Source organism: Thermobia domestica, chromosome 2, assembly GCF_964235325.1.
Source record: "Thermobia domestica chromosome 2, izTheDome1.hap1.1, whole genome shotgun sequence".
Taxonomy (NCBI): domain Eukaryota; kingdom Metazoa; phylum Arthropoda; class Insecta; order Zygentoma; family Lepismatidae; genus Thermobia; species Thermobia domestica.
In genome coordinates, this window is record NC_137455.1 from 202,231,400 (window position 1) to 202,251,959 (window position 20,560).

Genomic DNA, 20,560 nt, shown 5'->3' on the forward strand with positions numbered 1-20,560 from the left:
TTTCCCGCCTCAGATGGAGACATATGAATGGTAACGTTTAAAAGGCTGTTCTATTCTGAAGAAAATGATTACGTACTATGCTCCTAGTATAAATAGGGATGTCTCAGGAAACTGTTACCTAAGATCCTGTTTTATACGGGAATCTGTGGGGTATTTGGGAAATATTATTTTTCGCGGGCTTACTTTTGCACCTACAAGATTGAAATTTTGCACATTTACTCAGAGCACCCCTCAGTATTTTTCAGATTTGTTCCAGATTTCTGCCTTAAAACAGGGGGAGGGGTCCACAGAGGTAATTATTTTAAAGATATTTTTAACAGAAAATTCCTTTTTTGTGTGTGTGTGATTTACCCGCCCCAGATACATGATGGAAACTTTTGAAGGGTACCGTTTGAAATTTTTTTTTATTCTGAATAGAATAATGTACAAATCATGATCCTAGGATAAATAGGGATGTCTGAGGAAATGTTTATATTACATCTGGGTTATCTGGGGCATTGTGGAAATGTTCTTAGCTCATTGTTAAATAATTTCGTCACCCTTACTACTCAAGATAGAAGCTTGAAATTTTATACACACATTTAGTACACCCCTTAGTATTTCCCAGTTGATATTGAGATCTGTGAGTTAACACAGGGGAATCCAGAGGGGATTTTAAAAAAAATAAATAAAAAGAAATGACGATTACTCTCAAAATTTCCCGCTTCAGGGTCATGATAAGGAAATGTGAATGTTACCGTTTCAAAAGCTGTTCTATTCTAAAGAGAGTGATGTATGTACCATGATCCTAGGATAAATACGGATGATGCTGTAGCTGCTTGACTGAAAGTCTATAATTTACCTTTAAAATGAGCCATAATTTAAAAGGGTTAAGAAACATTGTTTGGGATTGATATAGGTTAACGATTGGGGATAATTCAAAATTCAACCCCAATACTTTCAATTAAATGGCATAATTAGCATTTAATACTAATTCCTAATGCTTTTTCTTCAGTTCGCGACTTGTATTATACGAGGAGAGAGATTTGATTTAAATCAAAAAAATCGATTTAAATAAAAAAAATCAACAAAAATGATTTTTTTAAAAAAAATCATGATTTTTTTCCACCCTGATTGTAACCCTTTCAGTATCTTTGTCCATTTCAATAGACATATGTTTTATCATGTTATTTCTTATTCTTAAAATGGAACGCTTTTATTAAAACACTTGGCATTTCAGATGGATACCATATTGAGCTATATTAATAGAATTAACTTGCCATCTGACGATTTCTTTTATTATTTTCTGAAATACGGATATTTTTGTTAACGATTAAAGTAAAATTAGAATAATTCCCTCCATAAGTCCTTCCCCCCCTCATATCGAATAGTGTCTATCCCTCCACCACAGTGAACCCTTCGAGAAACACAAAAACAAATGAAATGAAATCTTTCCGTTTAGTGTCCCATGATTATACCCTTTAAGCTGAGAGAGACTATGATTAAAGCAAGTGAATGATGGAATAATTATTAGTGGAATGAGAAAGTGGGAGGAAACGGAAGCAACCGAGAAAATCCATGGACACAATGTTGTCCTCTAGAAACTCACTTGGGCTGGGATCGAACCATGGACCCCACGCACCAGAGGTAAGCACTCTACCACTGAGCCTTCGTGCTCCCCATCCTTTGAGCAACATGTTCGGATTTTGATCTTCGAGTCAAGTGTAAAGTTTTTTTTTTCACACATGCAAAGTTTGAACCTTTGGGCGATGGTAACCACGTGAATATCATAGGACCTCGTTTGTATATATGCTAGCGTGCGCTATTATCGCTTTCCCGTTTTACAACCCCAACGAATCAAATTTCTCTTGCAAGTTTCTCTTTTATGTAAATGCGATCCCGTTTGAAGAAGAATCAGAATATACTATTTTACCTGTTGTCGGATTTACAGAAATTAGCATTAATCACTTGGCACATATGTATAAGCAACTATATACTATGTGAAATTAAAAATGAGCTAAAGACACAATTATGCTCGAGTTGTTTGAGTTGATCATACTATTTAATTTTCTTCACTGCTGATTGTGAACCGCTCTTAAACCTATTCTAGATTTTCTAAGATATACACCCTTGAAGAACACAGCTTTGACCAATTTCGCTTTCACTTGTACCGGATATCGAAGAGATGTTTTTATCTACAACAGAAGCACTACTGTTGACCTCATCATATTTGATGAGAGTCCACAATCTTTTGGCTGTGTAGTTGACATCTTTCAGTACAAACTTCGATCCTTTAACTACTTTCAGAATTGCAAGTTACAGAAGTAGAAATTGCGAAACAGAAGTCTTGTTTTATTTTCTAGTCTTCTTTTAAAAGAATTAGTTTTGTTTTGAAGGTTGCTAATGAAAGTTAAATTCGTGTGTTTAATTGTAACGGTTGTCTTCATTTCAACCATTGATCTAGCGTGAAACGGTATGTGGTGCGAATGAAGCAATTGTCTGTTAATGTAGTTCTTGTTTTGCATGTCTATGCAGCAAACTAGTTTGTTACTCTGTCTTCACTGACAGCTGAAATTCTGCAAAGAGGCATCCAAATTCCGAATGAAGAATTTGTTGATTGATGCGCTGTGTGTTATAAATATTCATAAGTTTAATAAATACAGGGTATCCTGTAGAGATTTTTCTCCTCTTTCATTTAATCCTTTCTCACGACCTATCATAAATATTATGTGTATGCGGATATATTGTGTTGAAGGAACAGCACAGATGTTATAATCTACAAAACACTTAGACACTTTATAAGTGTTCGTTTTTTCCCAACCATCACTCAATTTCCATTTTGATTACTTCAGCATAGGCACCACGCGGTTAAACTTCTAGGCTATGCAAATATTTTTTTTTTTTTCAGTGCTGCTGCTATGCGTTGAGCGCATGGTTAATTATGTGGGTCATTTTGACTACCAAGAATTGTATGCATTATTTTATTGCATTCTTTTAAACAAAAGTTAATTCTTAATCTGAGGATTTATTCAGAAGGTGTTACTTAATTCTGGATGGCTGAGTAAATAAATTCCAATGAATGAATGAATGAATGAATGAAAAGAAGCTATCCAAATTGCGTATTAATAGCAAGTGCAATAGTAAAGGAAAGACATTCTTGAAAATTATTGTTTGTCCTATACTTCAATACGGATTTTTTATATGTTGTGGTACGTTAAAAATATTCATGCTTAATTAACGATTAACGTTAATCGTAACTACATGTTTACGATTAACGTGAATTTAATACAACATAATAATATTGGTTGAGTACAAATCTGAGAAAAATTTGTTAATGAATTTTAATACTACAAGTTCCGTATATATCGGTATTAAATATTTAAACGATGATAAAGACCTCTAGTATAATCAGCAACTATATACGTATGTGGGAAGATTTATTGCCGCAGAAACAAGAGCTCTCAATTAACTTCTCCTATTATCAAGTTAGTCCAGTGACTGCTGTTATCCAAATCAACAGTAAAATAAAAAAAGGAATAAAGACTCTTGTCATTGGTTTATAGGGAACGTCATACATTTAACAAAAATATACTGACAGCCAACTACACCTTCGTTCAAAGGAAATGGAACCGTCTACCCATTTTCTTTTCTCTTATAGGCCCGAATACCTTTCAATTAGAATTATACATAGTGAATCTTTGTAGCCTGCTTTCTCCAAATTGTTTAAAACAGTTATTGTTGGGTATTAGATCGTTGACGATGTCAAGGCTGTTCACATGCCGGTCTTGCTCAACTTTTGCCAGAATATCATCCACTTTTCCCCATGATTGCTTGCCTGTTGCCAGGAGCAGCTTGAAATCGACATTTCGAGAACAAAAGCGAATGAACCATCTTTTGGCTGTTGCTTTTGATAATGTATCTTGCCCATAAACACTGCAAATTTCTTCGCGGACTTCGCCGCATTTGCGTCTTTATCGAAATAAAATTGTAAAATGCAGATCTGTCTTACAGAATGCTCACTCATCTTCAGGACTCAATACCTTACGTCTGATTCTACGTGTGAATTTTTTATTTTTTTTTATTTTATTTTATTTTTTATTTTTATTTTTATTTATTTATTTATTTTATTTATTTTTTGTTTTTGTACATTTACTACCTTCGACTGTCAAATGACGTTAGATTGGACTGGTTGCGAATAATATATCCTGGTATTTGGAACACTAATGCCATCTCTTGCTCATAAGGCTAACCACTTTTTAGATTGGGTGATATTTTGATGCGGGTCTCACTTGTGTAATTGCTTATTTCCAAGAAAGGTTCTTACCTATAATATAATAATTCATAATTACTATATATGTGTTTATTCATAATTAATTATTGTGCATTTCTTCACGCATGTTTCATAGGGAGGTAACTTTTTTTTAATAGAGAATTAGTGTCCTACGTTTAGTTTAGGTAACTAACTTTACTGAGGTAATGAAAAAATGAAAGGAAAATTTAAAAGACCAATAAGTGACTTCAAAAATACATTAAAAAGCAAAAATAAATTTAAAAATAAATAAACTTTAAGAAAATGTGAACAGACTTAAATGTGCACTAAAACGCAGAAAATAATAAAAGCGGTAAGCAACATTTTTATGTTAGGCACTAATTTGTTCGGCTTGGCACGACTTCAAGAAGTGTTTTATATGTAACAGTAATAAATTATTTTCTGCTTTTAAACCTTTAGTTATTATTGCGTGCTTTTTAGTGCTTTTGTTATATTCTTCCGTTTAGTGCACATTTTGAAGTCGGTGCATATATTTTTTAAAGCTTTCTTTTATCAAATCATGTGACTAACATCAACTTGTTTAATTGCTATACTAGTTCTGTGATAATCATAATTCGATGAAACATGAAACCATATCTGATCTAAAATGTATTAAATTATGAAAAATGAGTTCAGATTCCTGCAGTTCACTTAGTTTCTAAATATGAAGTACGAAAGGAAATTTCATGGTATGCTACAAGGAATGCTAATTTCTCCTCTTCCATCCTCTTATGCATTGGTAAACCAGTGGCTGACTTGCCATACAAGAACTTATTTTGTACTAGCGAGTGATAGAGCTGCGAAATGACTGTTAACTGCTGGGCGTCAGAGGGAGAGACCAGTTAACCCTTGACTTTTTTTTTTTAAAAGGAAAAATATGAGACTAGTCCACCTTCATCTCAATGTGTAAGCCACAATGCATATGTGTAGGCTGCTGCGGTGTGACCCCTTGCGGTCTTCACAGACGTGCATTACAACTTCCTACCGTGTTTCGTTTTCTTGATTAGGAATGTTCATTGCCATCAACATTTCATGCGTCACTTCAAGATTGGAAATGCATTTACAATTTCTTTTTTCCCCTCCTGCTGCTTGTTCGCTTCAGAAGATTATTTCTACATCTAAAGTATGTAAGTCACGGACAATAATAATGGCACACACCTGGTGTTATTGTTGAGTTATGTTGTAGTAATTCAGAAGCAGAAACAAACAAGATGTGAAAAATGTGTTTTAGATCAGAATAACTCAACATAATATCCGCCTTTTGTATGAATGTTTTAATTGCTTTCTAAATAGGTAATATAACTCTCTCTCTAACACACACACACACACACACAGACATATATATATATATATATATATATATATATATAACGCTTATAAATCTCTAATAGGAAGGTCTAAGAGTTGAGTGGGTGCAATCTCGCCATTCCTAATTTCGGATACATAGTCACTGCTATGGGATTGCCTCAGTGATACCCAAAAACCTCATGGTCTCACTAGCTAAAATCTGTAGTCGATTTTAATGTCAAAGACTTAAATGTCAAATGTTTTAAGACTTAAATGTCAAATGACTTAGTCAAAGAGTAGTCACATGAACAACACTGGAGTCTCTTGTCACCGTGCTTTAGCAAATAAGGGGTGAGTTGTTAATGCCAAAGAAATTCCTTCCGCAGTATACTTATTGGATTGGATTCAACATCAGGTTGCGGTGACTCAGTGGTATGTGTTCACCTCTGGTGCATGGGGTCCTTGGTTAGATCCCAACTCACGCTAAGTGAGCTTTGTGGTGGACAAACATTGTGTACGTATATTTCCCATGGGGGGTTCTCTCATTTCCTCCCACTTTCTTCACTCCACCATTTCATTCATTTCTCATCATCACCGTCTCCTTTAGTCTTGCCAACATATCCCTGGAACGTAGAATTTAAAAGATTTTATTTCATTTAAGTTTTGCGTCCCTTGTTTATCCATGATTACATCATCGTCAAACTTAAGTATATTTCAAAGTACAATTTTTTTTAAAAAAAAAAGAATAAAAGAAAAAGAAAACATGGTTATTCTTACGTCCTTTATCTTGCATCATGCACAAGTATATTCTAGTGTGTCTAAAATTGCAACTTGTTTTATATCTGCAATAAATTTATATCCTTATTGAAACATATTAGCGCAACCGTGTATAACATTCCATAATTTAGGTATAAGATACTACATAGTAGTGGAAGCGTTAACTGTAGAATTGAGTTTTTTGTTTCTTGTTTTTTTTTTTTTAAGTTAGGTAACTTGCATTATTTTAACTGACCAAATTTCAACCCCATCATCCCATATATTTCGTTCAAGTCATAAAGGTAATGTACGCCATGTGCCACGGAAATCGTATTCTTCTCTTGAACAAAAGCTACTCTGAAATATTTTCCCTTAAACTTAAACCCCCAATAACGACCCCATTGGGATTTCTGCAAGAAAGTGAAAATCTTCTATTTTAAAGAAAGTTATCATTGAACTTTTTTTTTTTTTTTTTTTTAAAGGATTAATAGGATCTTTACCTCTGACTAATTTCAGCTCCAAACAAGAATAATAAACTCTTAATTGTCAAAGAACACACATCATCTTTCATGAAAATCGGACAGTCTTTACCAGTGATGTCGTTCAAATCATTCAGCAACTATTTCTATGATTAGTATAGTAAGCTGACTTAGTATTGATATTATTACGGTGGCTTAGTGGTAGAGCGTTTACCTCTAGTGCATGAGGTTCCCCGGCCGACCCACGGCCAACCAAGTCCGTAGTGGACAACATCGCGTCTGTTGGTTTTCGTCCAACAATCTCATTCCACCAATTCTTCCATCATCATTCACTTGCTTTAATCATCCGTCTCCCTTAGCCTAAAGAGTATAATCGTGGGACGTTAAACTGATTTTTTTGTAGAAGTTCCGTATTTCTTCTTCAACATTTGATGATACAGTTTTTTTTTTTTTTTTGACATTGTCCTTTCTTGACGTATATTGTTGATACGTGTTATTATTAATTACTATATAAGTGTATCCCAGCTAATGTTATCTATGCTTTAATTATCGTGCTTCCATCATCTGGGAAAAAGACTAAAACCTATTTTCATTTTTTATCTTTTCAGGACTGGGAACTATGGACTCCTTGGTCTCCTTGGAGTCTTCAACAGCCATACACGGATACTCCCAATCCCTGGATGACTCTCTACCACCAAGTTTCTCTCGACTTCCACCAGATGGGCATGAGTTCCCTCCAAACTACCAAGAGCCTGTCAACCTAGTAGTGCCATCAGAAGTGTCAACAATGGACACAGATCCAACTTTAGAGAAACACATGATCAAACAGACTGATTTGATCTCATCACATGCCACGTCAGGAATTAAAGACACTTCTATAAAATGTAGTAATAATGTTCAGAGTTCAATATCAATCGCCACGGTACAGAACACTTCTCCGCCATTACCCATTTCTAGTCCACCAACATCGCAGACGACAGATGCTAATAAAGAAGAAGACACTGCTACTCCTACCACGAAAGAGCAGACTTTCCTTTCTAAACAACAATCGTCCAGTTGTTTAGTGTCAAACACAGAAGAAAATTCGTCCAAGAAACTGCCTCCTCATCGTGCGTTTTCTTCTGATACACTTGGAAGAAGGACATGGAGGAAGGACGAAAAGAGTGAATGTAGTGTTAGAGATAAAATTGCCATGTTCTCAAGGGATAAGTCGGAAGAAATACCAGTTGCACCTCCTCAACCATCCGCAAGAAAACTAGGCAAATATAAGAGTTCCGAAGATGTCACCAAACTGTCAAATAATCGCAACACCACATCATCGTATCACGAAGATCGAAATCTATCTTCTAAGTTTTTATCAAAGTCAATCCATAGCGTTGATAGTGCGGGATGTTCTGGTCAAGCTCCTGTACCACAAGCTCAGACTACATTGTACAAAGGCTCCGTTTTCAATAGCATGAGTGATGTCAGTCTAAGTAATACCGAAGGGAAGGAAAATGTGAGTCCACGATCGTTTGACTATACTAGAGCGAAAAGTACAATTGATTTGACATCGTCATCGTCATCCTCCTGTTCACCTGATTCGTCCCTTTCCTCTGCATCATCATATTATTCAAGCGGCAGCAACACTAGTAGTAGTGGCTACTCGACTTTACCTCGCCAACAGAGTCGTGTATCATCACAACAAACACAACCTAAATATGTATGGGAGAAAAAGGAGACACTGACAAGAACATCAAGTTTTTCTGGTCATAGCGGAAATTTGCATTCGAGGTCTCAGTCATTAGTTGATATGGCATCTACTAATACTGCCAAAAGGCACAGTTTGGGTGGTTATTCGACCATAGGACCAAATTACACAAGTTCTACGGAACAGTTAAGGCGTCAGTCACTGAATGCTTTAATTGAGCAGCGAAGGAAGAGTATGTCCAAACTACGAGGATTGGTTATCCCTGAAAAGGCCGAAGTTCCAACTACGAGATCGCTATATGATCTACCAGAAATCAAGAGTCGCGACTCGATTCTCACTTCTGTGAAGTCACCTCTACCAGCTAAAGATGAAGTTTCTCCTAGCTCACAACGAAGGTGGGATAGTGAAAATACAGGCTCCCTGAGAAGAAATTCAACTTCGTCTGTTTTTACCAACGGAATAAATCGAAATGTAACAGCAGATCTTACTTCTCCACCATGGAAAAGCCCATCTCCTGCCAATAACATTCCCAAATATTCTCCCGCCTTCAAGCGAAAGAGTCTCGCACTTTATTCTTCATCCTCGCCATCACAACAAAACTCAGTAAAAGAAGATGCAAGGCATAACGATTCTTCCAAAATAACTCCGTCCTCTCCTAGCAAACAAATTAAACCAACCCAAATTAATGCTCTGAGTCTCAACTCCACATCACCATTTGGGTCAGAACCGAAATCTCTCGAAAGTATCACGTCACCAAGGTCAGATTCAAGTTTCGAATTCAGCTCTGGCTCACATGTTGATGGTAGTTCACCAGAATTAATATCTAGAGTTAAAGACGAACATACTCTTGTAATTAATAGCTCCCTGTCACCTTTGCCTAAGAGAACGTCTTCAAACTCCAAAACCAATAATTTAGGGAAACGACAGTTAGCAGGGGACAACTTCCTTCATGTGACGTCTACCTCAAGAGGTAGTGAAGACAGTGACAATGATTCTGCAGTAAGCTCTAGCCGTTCAAGTATTTCTCATGGATATTCTCCACCACCATCTCCCCTTCCAGAAGAACATATGGAATCTAGGCATAATAGTATTACAGTTGCCGAAGGTAGTCAACACCGTCACAGTCTACCAACAGAAAGTCAGGCTCAATCTGAACGTCGTCCTGTAGCATTACGAAGAACGTTATCTTCGGAAACAACTGCGTCTGTCTCATCAGCTGCCTCCACAACTTCGACACTGACTTCGGGCTCTCAGACAAGTGGTAGTGATGGTTCTAATAACAAGCGTATTCTTAAGCCACAAAGTGTTGAAGCTATTAACAGGAAGAATGTACTTGCTTCTGCTAAATATAGTAGTGGTAGAGATTTAAAAATTGGTTCTCCACTAATTCAAAGAAAATTTGAAGAGGACGAAGATACAGAGGCTAAAGACGAAGAGGATGATGAAGATGATGATGATGAAGATGTACCTAACCCAAAATACAGTCTTCCAAGAACACTTTCAAATGGTGCTGATTATACAAAGAGGAGGTCTGAAAGAGATCCACAAAATTTAACGAATAAAATAGCACAGGAAGATTTGTTACTGACACCAAACACAGAAGTAAAAGTCGCATACATGCAAGAAGTGGTTTGTGATAATACAGTGTCAAATTCTCGATTAAACGATCTAAGGAAGGAAGTATGTGGAAGAAGATTGAGCTCAGAAGCCCAATGCTCAGATGGTGCTTCATCGCCATGCAGTGATTCACTAAGAAGTGATAGTAGTGGCACTGAAGATACGCAGAAGGATGGTTACTCCTATTCTAACCATGTTCCTACTGACAGATGGACTGAATTGGAAAGAAAATATGGCGCTAATAAAGAATCAGAAGAACAGCATATGGAGCCAAGATTACCGCGATATAGCCGTTCTTGTAGTGTTGATCAAACGGATAGTCAAGAAACAATACACGAAAAGAATAGTCAACAAAGAAGCAGTGTTACAAGCATTCGACAGCAAAATGAAGCCAAGTCTTTTAAAACAATAGCTGAAAAGTGGCATCAAATATCAAGTGATGCTTCATCCATCCCTGTCCCAACAACACCCACTGCTGCAAGTATTAGCAAACAACAGGAAAAAAATCGCAGTGTAGATAAAAGGCAGCCAGTTCCCGTGCAACCAGCGAAGAGAAGAAGTACGGAATCCATGACAAAGGAAACTCCCCAGAAGGAGAAGGAAATTCCTGTGGTTCCTCCGGTTGTTCCAGACCGAAAGTTGAGCATGCCTGAGTGTTCGCCCGTTAAAATGAGAGAACGGAAAGACAGCCTACCATCAAGACCTACTTCCTTGGTAGAATCTGGAGATACTACTAATAATAGTAATAGTGGTAGTAATAAAAATCTAGTAGAAATTCCAGTGGCGGCTCCCCGGGGTGAATCCAAGTCAATAGAGTGCCCTCGCCCTCTTCAAAGAAGAAGCGACAGTCGGGAACTTTTGGATTTGCTTCTTCCATCGCTGAGCAATGGGAGAGCAGCCAACAATCGTCGATCTGTTAGTGTAAACGATATTAGAAAGGCCTTTGAAAAGGCTGAGATGGCTTTGACGAATAGCGCCCAAGAACAACCAACAATATCACCACAACAACAGCAGCAACAGTATCTTAGAAGGAACAGCAGAGGTGGCTTAGGGTTGTCTCCTAACCATGTCCGAGTATCGTCTTTGGATTCTACTACCAGTGAGGAAAGCAGTACACCAGCACATTATGGTTCGGTATCCAGCCTTGTCTCCAACCAGAGAGAGCAGTTTGGTAGCATCACTTCACTTGCTTCATCGACAAGTCTCATCTCACAACAGGTAAATAACTCCAAACTAACTACACACATATTCCACTTTTGAATTCCACTAAATATACATTTGCATATATTTGCAGTCATTTTATTTTTTGTTTGTCTTCAAATTAGTACACAGCAATTCGTCCAATTCATTTTATTATATTAAAGCACGTTTAACTTGCATTTACATTGATTTCATTATGATAAAGCACATTTAAATGTCACATTCAAGCAGGAAACAGGTAATGAATGCTTTTAAACCAGTTATTTTTACGTTTATCACATTTTATCGTCTTGCTTCTTGAGTTTCTAATTTAGTTGGCGTCTTCATAATCAGAACTAAAATATCACATGTTAATAAATCCTGCTGTGTAACGTTTTAACTGTAGGAGAAAGAAAATACCCAATTAAATTATTTTTTAGTATATACGAGAACTACAGATTGTAGATTGTAATAAATAATCATTACAGAAAAACCTTAAAGACTTGGTACACATACTTATTTGCACAAACATAGAAATTTCCTTATGCGGTAACATGAAATTTCTCACGCTGTTTTCATTACAAATATATTTATTTAAAGTTTAGATATGTTATTAATTTAGTAATCAGCAGATTAAAAGACAGTTTTCGGACAATTTAGCCAACGCCATAGTCGCACTGGAATAACATTTCTCGTGATATCAGTGAAGTCAAGTAGTAAACACACAGGTTTGGTCAGAAGAAAGGTGAGGACCATTCGTACTCATAAGATGGTTTTGGCATTGCGGCCACTGGTACAAATCCCGAGGGGATGAGGAGGACAAGTCCCCTCCAATTTTGGAACTGAGGGGGAATGTCGCCCCAATAATCCGATTTGAAATGTGTTTTGGGGGAGAAATTTGATGATTTTTGTCCGATTGCCACAAAGGAACGTGAGGTGAAATTGATGTCCCCCAGAATAAGCCTCAAATCTGCCCGCCTCCCAACGTTGAAGACAACTCTGCTCTTCTGATTCTCCACAACATTGTTTTTCAAATTCATAAATATTGTGGACATCGACAAGAAAGAAAGAAAAAAAAAAAGATTATGGGAACGGTCTTACCCGTCCCCCCTCCCAATGTTGAAGACAGATATGCGCTGCTGATCGCGGTACTCACCAAGCGTCGTGAGGGTAATTAGGGAGCTATTTGAAAGAATGAAGTAGCGAACTCCGGCCTAGAAAACCAGCATTGAAGGTGAGGGGAGCCGATTTGCTGACCACACATCACCCCTAAGGCACCAGTGACTCAAATCAAAAATAGGTACCGTAGCCCATAGCCTTCTAAGGGCTGTTACGCCAGGAGTTTAGTTTTCACAATAACTTATGTTTCATATTTTACATAGAATTTTAAACCTACATTGTGTTTACTTACGATAAGTATCACATTGCTCATATTAACATAATGGACATAAATTTGTTAAAATGTTTCATTTTACGTGTTGAAATGTATTGTATAATTCTTGCGTTCATGTGTTATTTTATGTAGGAGCTACAACAGCTAATAGATGAGGCAAATCAATCGTTGGAAGAATCTGGAACCCCAGTACATGAAGTGTTAGTAGTTGTTCTTCATAGGGAACTGGCTGGCAGCAGTGTAGGAATTACGCTAGCAGGTGGTGCAGACTATGAAGCTAAAGAAATTACAGTAAGTGCAATTTATTTTTGAAAATATAGTGTATATTGCATGCAGTGAGGCAATGTGATTTGTATTTTAAGTCCGAATGAATATTATAATTTGTTAGTTTCCTCTGTAGTAATTTAATTGCAACAGGAAATATTGTGAAATTCTGATTTCAGTTATAAATTCTTTAATATTACATATAAAAATTCAGTTTAATAGTGGATTTCGTTTAAAATATCTTGTTGGAGAAAACTTAATTGATTTGGGTCCTTCTTTTACAACAATCCTTATGTTTATTCCTTTAGGGTTACAAGGAAACTATTTTTTCTTTGTTCAAGATATTTAAATTGAACGAGTGAGTTGAAAAAGGTACACATTCCAGAAAATAGGCAAGCTAAACTGGAATGGTTATATTCATTTTATATGTACCTACACCGCTTGAGAGGAACAAGGAATGCATTCATTAATTTTAGGTCTTCTTTACTGAAGTCTACGGTAACGTATGTGTGAAAAATCGAAGATATTTCTGGAATGTGTTCATGTTTCCACCCAATGCTTGAAAGTTGAGGTTTTTGGAATATGTTCCTTTTTCAACTCACCCATTCAATTTCAATATAAGAGTGTATGTACGATATAAAACTTCATTAATTTGTAGCATAGCTTGTTTGAACCCTTAGGAATGAGAATTCCAACTATATAATGGAGTATTTTAATTCTAGTAGGGAGTATTTCTAGATACGTTATGTATGGAATACTGATTTCAGTTGCAAATTCTTCGATGTTTTAAGCAAGAATCCAGTTTAACTGTGGGTTTCGTTTTAAAATATTTTGTGGAAGACAAGACGTAAAGATACAAGCTTATTTTTAACAATTCTTATGTTTATTGATTTAGGGTTACAGGGAAGCTTATTTCCTTTGGTAAACATGTTTAAATGCCAATATAAGTGTGCATGTACAATATAAAACTTTATCAGTTTATAGTGTAGCTTGTTTGAATCTTTTGGAATAAGCATCGCAATTATTAATCAATTCTAGCAATACAGTAGTTGATGATTCAGTGTACATTTTGTTGACAAAATTCTGGATTGTTTTGTGTGTAGCCCTAAAACTTAAATTAGTTTGGCAATTTTTATTTTGTAGTTTGTAATTGCTTTTATTGTTGGATGGAAAGTAAATTGATAAAATGCCCTGTTGTGAAGCTTAGATCTAAAATATGAGCCATCACAAAACAGTGAAGTGTGGGAAACACAGAGCTTCTAAAATGCAGAATTGCAGCCACAAATTTTCTTTTGTCTTATATAATAGTTTTCTTTTTTCGTTTGTATGTAATGTATAATATCAGAAATATCATAATGTTGAATTTGTAAAAGATACCAATCTCATAGTATCAGTTACGTGATAATACTTTCAGTATTGATAAAATTCAATTCAGCATAGTTTGAAATGTACAAAATACTGAGCATAACTTAGGAACAACTGAATCACAAGAATTTTGTAGCTTCATACGGCATGATTACACGAGAATCTGCAAATGCATAGTACGCAGAAGCAATTAGGAGGTCGTAAAGAGGAAATGGTGCCAGTCGAGGAAATGTAGCGTACAAATACGCGCATATAATTTTAATAAATTAATGAATTTATAACTTATGTTGCTTATGGTACTGCTTTACGCAAATGTGAAAATAGTTGCTAAATCTTAACAGCTTCATCTTTTCCAACAATAAACATACAAATACAATGAAACACCAGGTTACGAATATCTTCTTTCCTGGTATTGTCTTTTCGTGCTCTTCATTAACACATACATGCGATTTACTTGCATAAACTTCTGTACTTTCACTCTATATACGAACTGGTACTTCATAATGATTTATGTCTGTATTTCAGGTTCATAAAGTTCTTGCTGGTAGCCCAGCAGATAGAGACGGCAGAATTCAGAAAGGTGATAGGATATTGTCTATTAATGGAAGAAGCATGAAAGGTGTTACACATCGAGAGGCCCTTAGCATTCTTAAGGTAAGAATATTGAGCAATCACTCTTTTCTGTAGTAAGACGATGTCTTAAAGTAATATTGTTTAGCTTTCAAAAGATTTGTTTCCCAAACGTAGAGATACAAGTAAGAATGTGATTTAAAAGGCCATGATAAAATTTCCGGGGACAGAAATAAATAAAACACTATACAATTGTGCAGTTGTACAGTCAGAAGCAAAAGTGCTTTCATCTATTGATTTTGTTTCATAGAGTTATTTCACAGCAAATTAACAATTCCAACTGTGCTTTTTCGGAACGTACACATAACATTTTTCCCATATTAAATATACTTTATTCAAATTAATCAATTTTTCCTGAAGTTAATGAGGAAAATCTAGCAATGTTTTTTTTTTCTTTTTCGACTCTACATAAGAATATAAATGTAGAACTCATGGATTTAAGTGAACATTGTAGTTTTAGAAATTCCAAAAATAAACAGTTCGTTAGGAGTAAAGGAACAACTTAGCACTTTATGTTTTATTGTAATTGTAGTAGGCGGAAAATATGTTAATCGATGCACAGAACCTGAATAAAAATATCGACCTTTGGGTTTTTACGTAACCAAATGAAATGAGAACTGTATAAATATTATAAAAAGGTTCTATATTATTGTGTAATTTATGTAGATTGAATATTTTGTGGAACTGTAAGAATATTATTTTAAGAAAGTGTGTTTGATACTTTAAATAAGGAATATTCAAGTATATTGCCTGAATAAATGTGATGTCATGGAGATTAAACGGATACTTAAATATGGATACGTGTATCGTCTTATGTTGATGTTTTTTATACACTAGACACAGAATACATAATTCATCATTTAGTTTCTACTACTGAAACACTATGTTACTTTGGCAACTAACATCAATAGGTGAAATTGGGGCCGCGGTGACTCAGTGATAGAGCATTCTTCTCTTATGCATGGGGTCCCTGGTTCGATCCCAGCCCTTACAAAGTGAACTTTGTGGTGGACAGACACCGTATGCGTGGCTTTTTGCGGGGTTTTATCTGTTTCCACAACTTACTTCATTCCACCGTTAGCATCCATCTCATCATTAGCGTTTCGCTTAGCCTCTGTGCGTAATCGTAGGACGTTAAACTTTATATATATTAGTACATCACATCATTGCGCTACAGAAAAGTACGATTTGTGTTCAAATTCGTAAAAAAGTTTAAGTTCAAAATAATTTCAGGAGCTCGAAGGAAGACAATGGTATGTTATATATATCCGAACTTTCAAATAAATTGGAAAAGAAAGTTCAACATTCCCATTCAAATGCAGTGCAATGATGCGTACCAAAAAGCTCTACCATCTGCAGGTACATTTCCGAAATTAAACTCCTACATACTGTTCAGTGGTCTAATCCCAACCCATTCCACCTAGTAACTTAATTTTACCAATTTCAAATCATTGTTACTTCAATACACGGAATCCGTTGCACACCGTGTCTACAAACTTCATTGAATTAGAAGAGCTCAGATATGCAAATTATCCTATTAAACACACTTTTAGTATGTTTAAAATGTATCTGTTTGAAATAAATATGTACACGTGTTAAGAAAACTACATGAAAATGCACATTTTTTAACGACAATATTGAGGAGAAATCCCTATTGACTTCAATGAGAAAAGGATCTAATATGGAAATCATCATCAGTGAGTGCTCCGTTACTTAAAGTAAGAAAGTAAGAAAGAGAAAGAGAAAAAATAATACTTTTTTTTTTGTAAGTTGACAGGGAATTGAACATAGAGCTTACTGTAATTATTCGTCATAAATATTCAATAAATAAACTGAAACGTATATTCTCTTATTAATACAATGTTTCCGACAATTTTCCACGGTCTATAATGACGATAAATGATTTTTAACAAAATACTAATATAAAATGCATTAGACAACAATTTGTTCAGCTTTTTAGTTGTCTTGTTTTATACACCATGAAACTAATCTAAATCGTGCATTGTAAAAAAATATTATATATAGATGTTCGAGTTCTATTAACCTAGTTCCGGGTTCTAAAATTGTGGAATGTTGTATGGACGATAATGTTTCAATTTTTTCTCCCATAAAGAAAAGCAAATCCTTTCACTATTCAACAATATATGTGAACAAGAAGTCATATAAATTATTGACAAATATAGATAATATGGCAGGCGGAAAGAAATGTATGCATGAAATAAAAGATAACAATAGTATTCTTAGATAACCTTCCCTAGGGCTGTAGTTTAAAAAAAAAAAAAAAAAAAAAAAAAAAACCTTGGAAGTTTATAAGACAAGTACCATTATTAATTTCTCTGAAACACTTGGGTGGATGTAACTTATCATCATCATCATATGTGCATGTGTGTAGGATGAGGGTCCTTATATACACTGCTTTTAATACAAACAAGTGGATTGTAAATCAAATATGTCCTTCGCTTCCTGCTGTAGTCTTTTCTTATAAATAAAAGGGTCATGTATGTAATCATATGCACAAGAGAATAAAACAGCACTTTCCTTTGTTAAGTCACGTGAAAAAGATATTCTTTTTCGTAGTTGAGCGAACATTATTGATATGCTTGCTATCTTATCTAAAAGAAATTATACTTAACGTGCTATGGAAGACTTTTCTCTATACGCGTTGTAATAATTTTCCGGCTAAAGTGTTTGAAAGTGTAACAAATTATGGTTGTATATTGTTTTGTTGGTCATACTCTCATTAACTATATTTTTCCCAAGTGAAAGAGAAAGGTTAGCCGAAGATGGCCTAATTTAATGTATTTATTGAACATAAATCAAGAATCGAACCCGCGCCCACGAATCAAATGAGATTTATGATTAACTGAAAGGCAGTTTCTCAAGTTTCATTATGCACTTTACTATTTTGCTTACTTTGTTCTATGTTTTAACTATTTGTATTTATTTATTTATTTATTTACTGCGTTGTGCTGACTTCAAGTAAAGCACGAAAAGAGATTTCATATTTTACGTATATTGTAACAGAAATTAGACTCTCTGGGGTTGCATCCTTTGAAAGGTTATGGTCATCTAGATGTTTTTAATTGCATGATGTGTGGTCAGCACGTCGACTACTGTCTCTATTATTTCTGACCGTATAGACCCCGGAAATTAGTAATGTAAACTGATTCATCTACAAAAATTGTCTCTCCATTGGGAGTTAAATCGAGAACATCTCGTACTAAAAGGCGCACTCGATATTCATTTTAACTTGTTCAATACAAATATTAAATATCAAACACAATATTTTACCAATTGTACACATTTTTCTTCAGCAAAAACGCTTTATGAAGAAGTAATATCTATTCAGTATCTATTCTAGGAGTAGTAGTAATTTCTATTATTATTTTATTTTCAGGCTCCAAGGCCAGAAGTGGTACTGGTTGTATGCAGATCGGATTCAACACAAGATTCTGTGGATGAACCTGTAGCAACCTTGCCCAGATCGTCTATTAGTAGACCTCCTAGAATTTTAGAGCAACCAACTGATTCGGGAATCGTTCCCACAACAGGTAAGATAACTTTTGTTTATTTCTCTTTCTAATCAATAAACGACAACGGAATTCCTTAAGGAATTAAATATGTGGTAAATATTCCTTATGTAGTACATTTTGTTTGTAACTGTGTATTTAATTCATCGAATATAACTAAAGTCATGTATAAGGTTGGTGCAATTGAAATGCCGAATAACGTGTGTCACTTTCAAAACCTCAAAACAAATGAAAACTGTAATAGTGGTTAGTGAAGAGTTTCCGGGTCCAAATATACAATGCTACCATTGCTTAGTCAACGATTTCTGTGAAAGAAGTCTGGGATGGTCTGACGAAAGAAGTCGGGGATGCTAAGAAACCTCAACCGCATTTTGCATCGTCCAATCATCAAGAAAACTCTTTCCTATCAAAATCGAGATGCTGGTGGTAGTCGGTGGGAGATATATATGTCTGGAGAATACAGTGGGTGGAGAGGGGTTCATACTGGAACTCATTGAGAGCCTGCACCGTCATTTGCGCAACAGCGTTATCGTGCAACATGAGAACACTATGTCTGTTGACCATTGCTGGATTCGTATGAACAAATTTGCAGTGCATTTAATGGACTTCAGCGAACTACATTGAAGTTTTCACGTCGCCTGAGAAAAGGGGTAGAGAGGTAGTTGAAGATATCTTTCTGGATGTTGATCATGATCCAATTACTCTCCTTTCTGACCGTTTACGATTGTCATAACAGATTTATATGTATATATATATATATATATATATATATATATATATATATATATATATATATATATATATATATATATATATATATATACCGAAAAATGACAACGAGCATGAAGGAAACCTTCCCGGTTACTCCGTATACTTAGATAGCTGTCCTCCAGATGTCGATGCTTATTGTCCGGTGCAAACTCATGCGGCATCCAGGAGTCCAACTATTTTACTTTACCGATTGAATGGAACCGCGCCTGATGACACTGGTATGGTGTAGCCTAATTTATTGCAATTACAGAACACATTGCTGATAGGTAGAGACGAAGCTCTTTCGCTAATGCGATATGTGCGAAACGTTAAAAAGATGTGTATATCTTTCAGAAAACCTCAAACTTTTCGTTTCAGAAAAAGACTTTATATTATAGCGATTTTTTTCGAAATTCGGAATTACTTGCGATAAATGCGAATAAAAGCGAAAAAGTGGAATTTTTGCTAATTATTACTAATAATAACTAAAAAGCGCATTTCCAATATTATTTAACTACTTCACATTACTTGTTGGGCTCACAAATTTAATTTAGTTGGTAATGTTTTTCAAAAGGAACTGAAAAAGTCAAATGCTTTGGTTACCCAAACAAAAGCTGTGTTTCATAACTCAAGAAAGGTTAAAAGTGCTTATCGGAAACACTTAGATACTACTATCCCAGGGAATCATCCGCCTTTGTTTCCTGAGCCAGTTTTACCGAGGTGGGGAAGTCGGTTTGAAGTTATTTCGTATGTAAGTGAAAATATTTTTCAAATTACAAGAATTTTTCAAAACAATTGAAAGTTCATCATCTCATGTAAGTCAGTGGCTAGAAGATTTTAGCAATAATAAAAAAGGCAAGCTTGAGGTTCAAGTGCAAGCATCATTTGTCAGTGAACGTGGAAGTGCTGTTACTCAAACTGACTAAGGAAGTAGGAGGGTCCAACTACTCTTATGCTCACCTAATTGTCGAGAAAAAGCAAAAAACTTGTGAAATAAATTTGAGTTAGCTCAAGCAGGAAACATTGGGTCTGCTACTGCAGAATTAATTAAAAAGGATAGTGCTTCTCACCAGGTTGAAGTTGAAGTAAAGTTGAAAACCTGCGTGTTAAAAGTATTGATGAAGCAGCAAAATTACAAGCAAGCAAGTGACGACAATTCTGTGTGGAGAATTTACGAAAAGCTCTGCGAGTTATTTGATCCAGAAACTGTTTCACTTCATAAAGATGTAGACATCAACAAAACTGAACTGTTTAAATCGTTGACTGTGTTTTGTGATGAAAATGTTCATCTGTTGGTTGCTTACCGTGAACTTAAAAGTAAGGTTATTGAAG

The 20,560-nt window shown here is 35.3% G+C and overlaps 1 protein-coding gene across 1 annotated transcript in view; it reads left to right on the forward strand.

Moving 5' to 3' along the window:
• bbg (PDZ domain-containing protein big bang) overlaps positions 1-20,560 on the forward strand; it is a 956,487-nt gene that overhangs the window by 919,903 nt on the left and 16,024 nt on the right. Inside the window, exons 5-8 of the mRNA XM_081748413.1 lie at positions 7,419-11,335; positions 12,822-12,980; positions 14,844-14,972; positions 18,346-18,499. Coding sequence (XP_081604539.1) covers positions 7,419-11,335; positions 12,822-12,980; positions 14,844-14,972; positions 18,346-18,499 — 4,359 coding nt within the window. The remainder of the gene's footprint in view (positions 1-7,418; positions 11,336-12,821; positions 12,981-14,843; positions 14,973-18,345; positions 18,500-20,560) is intronic.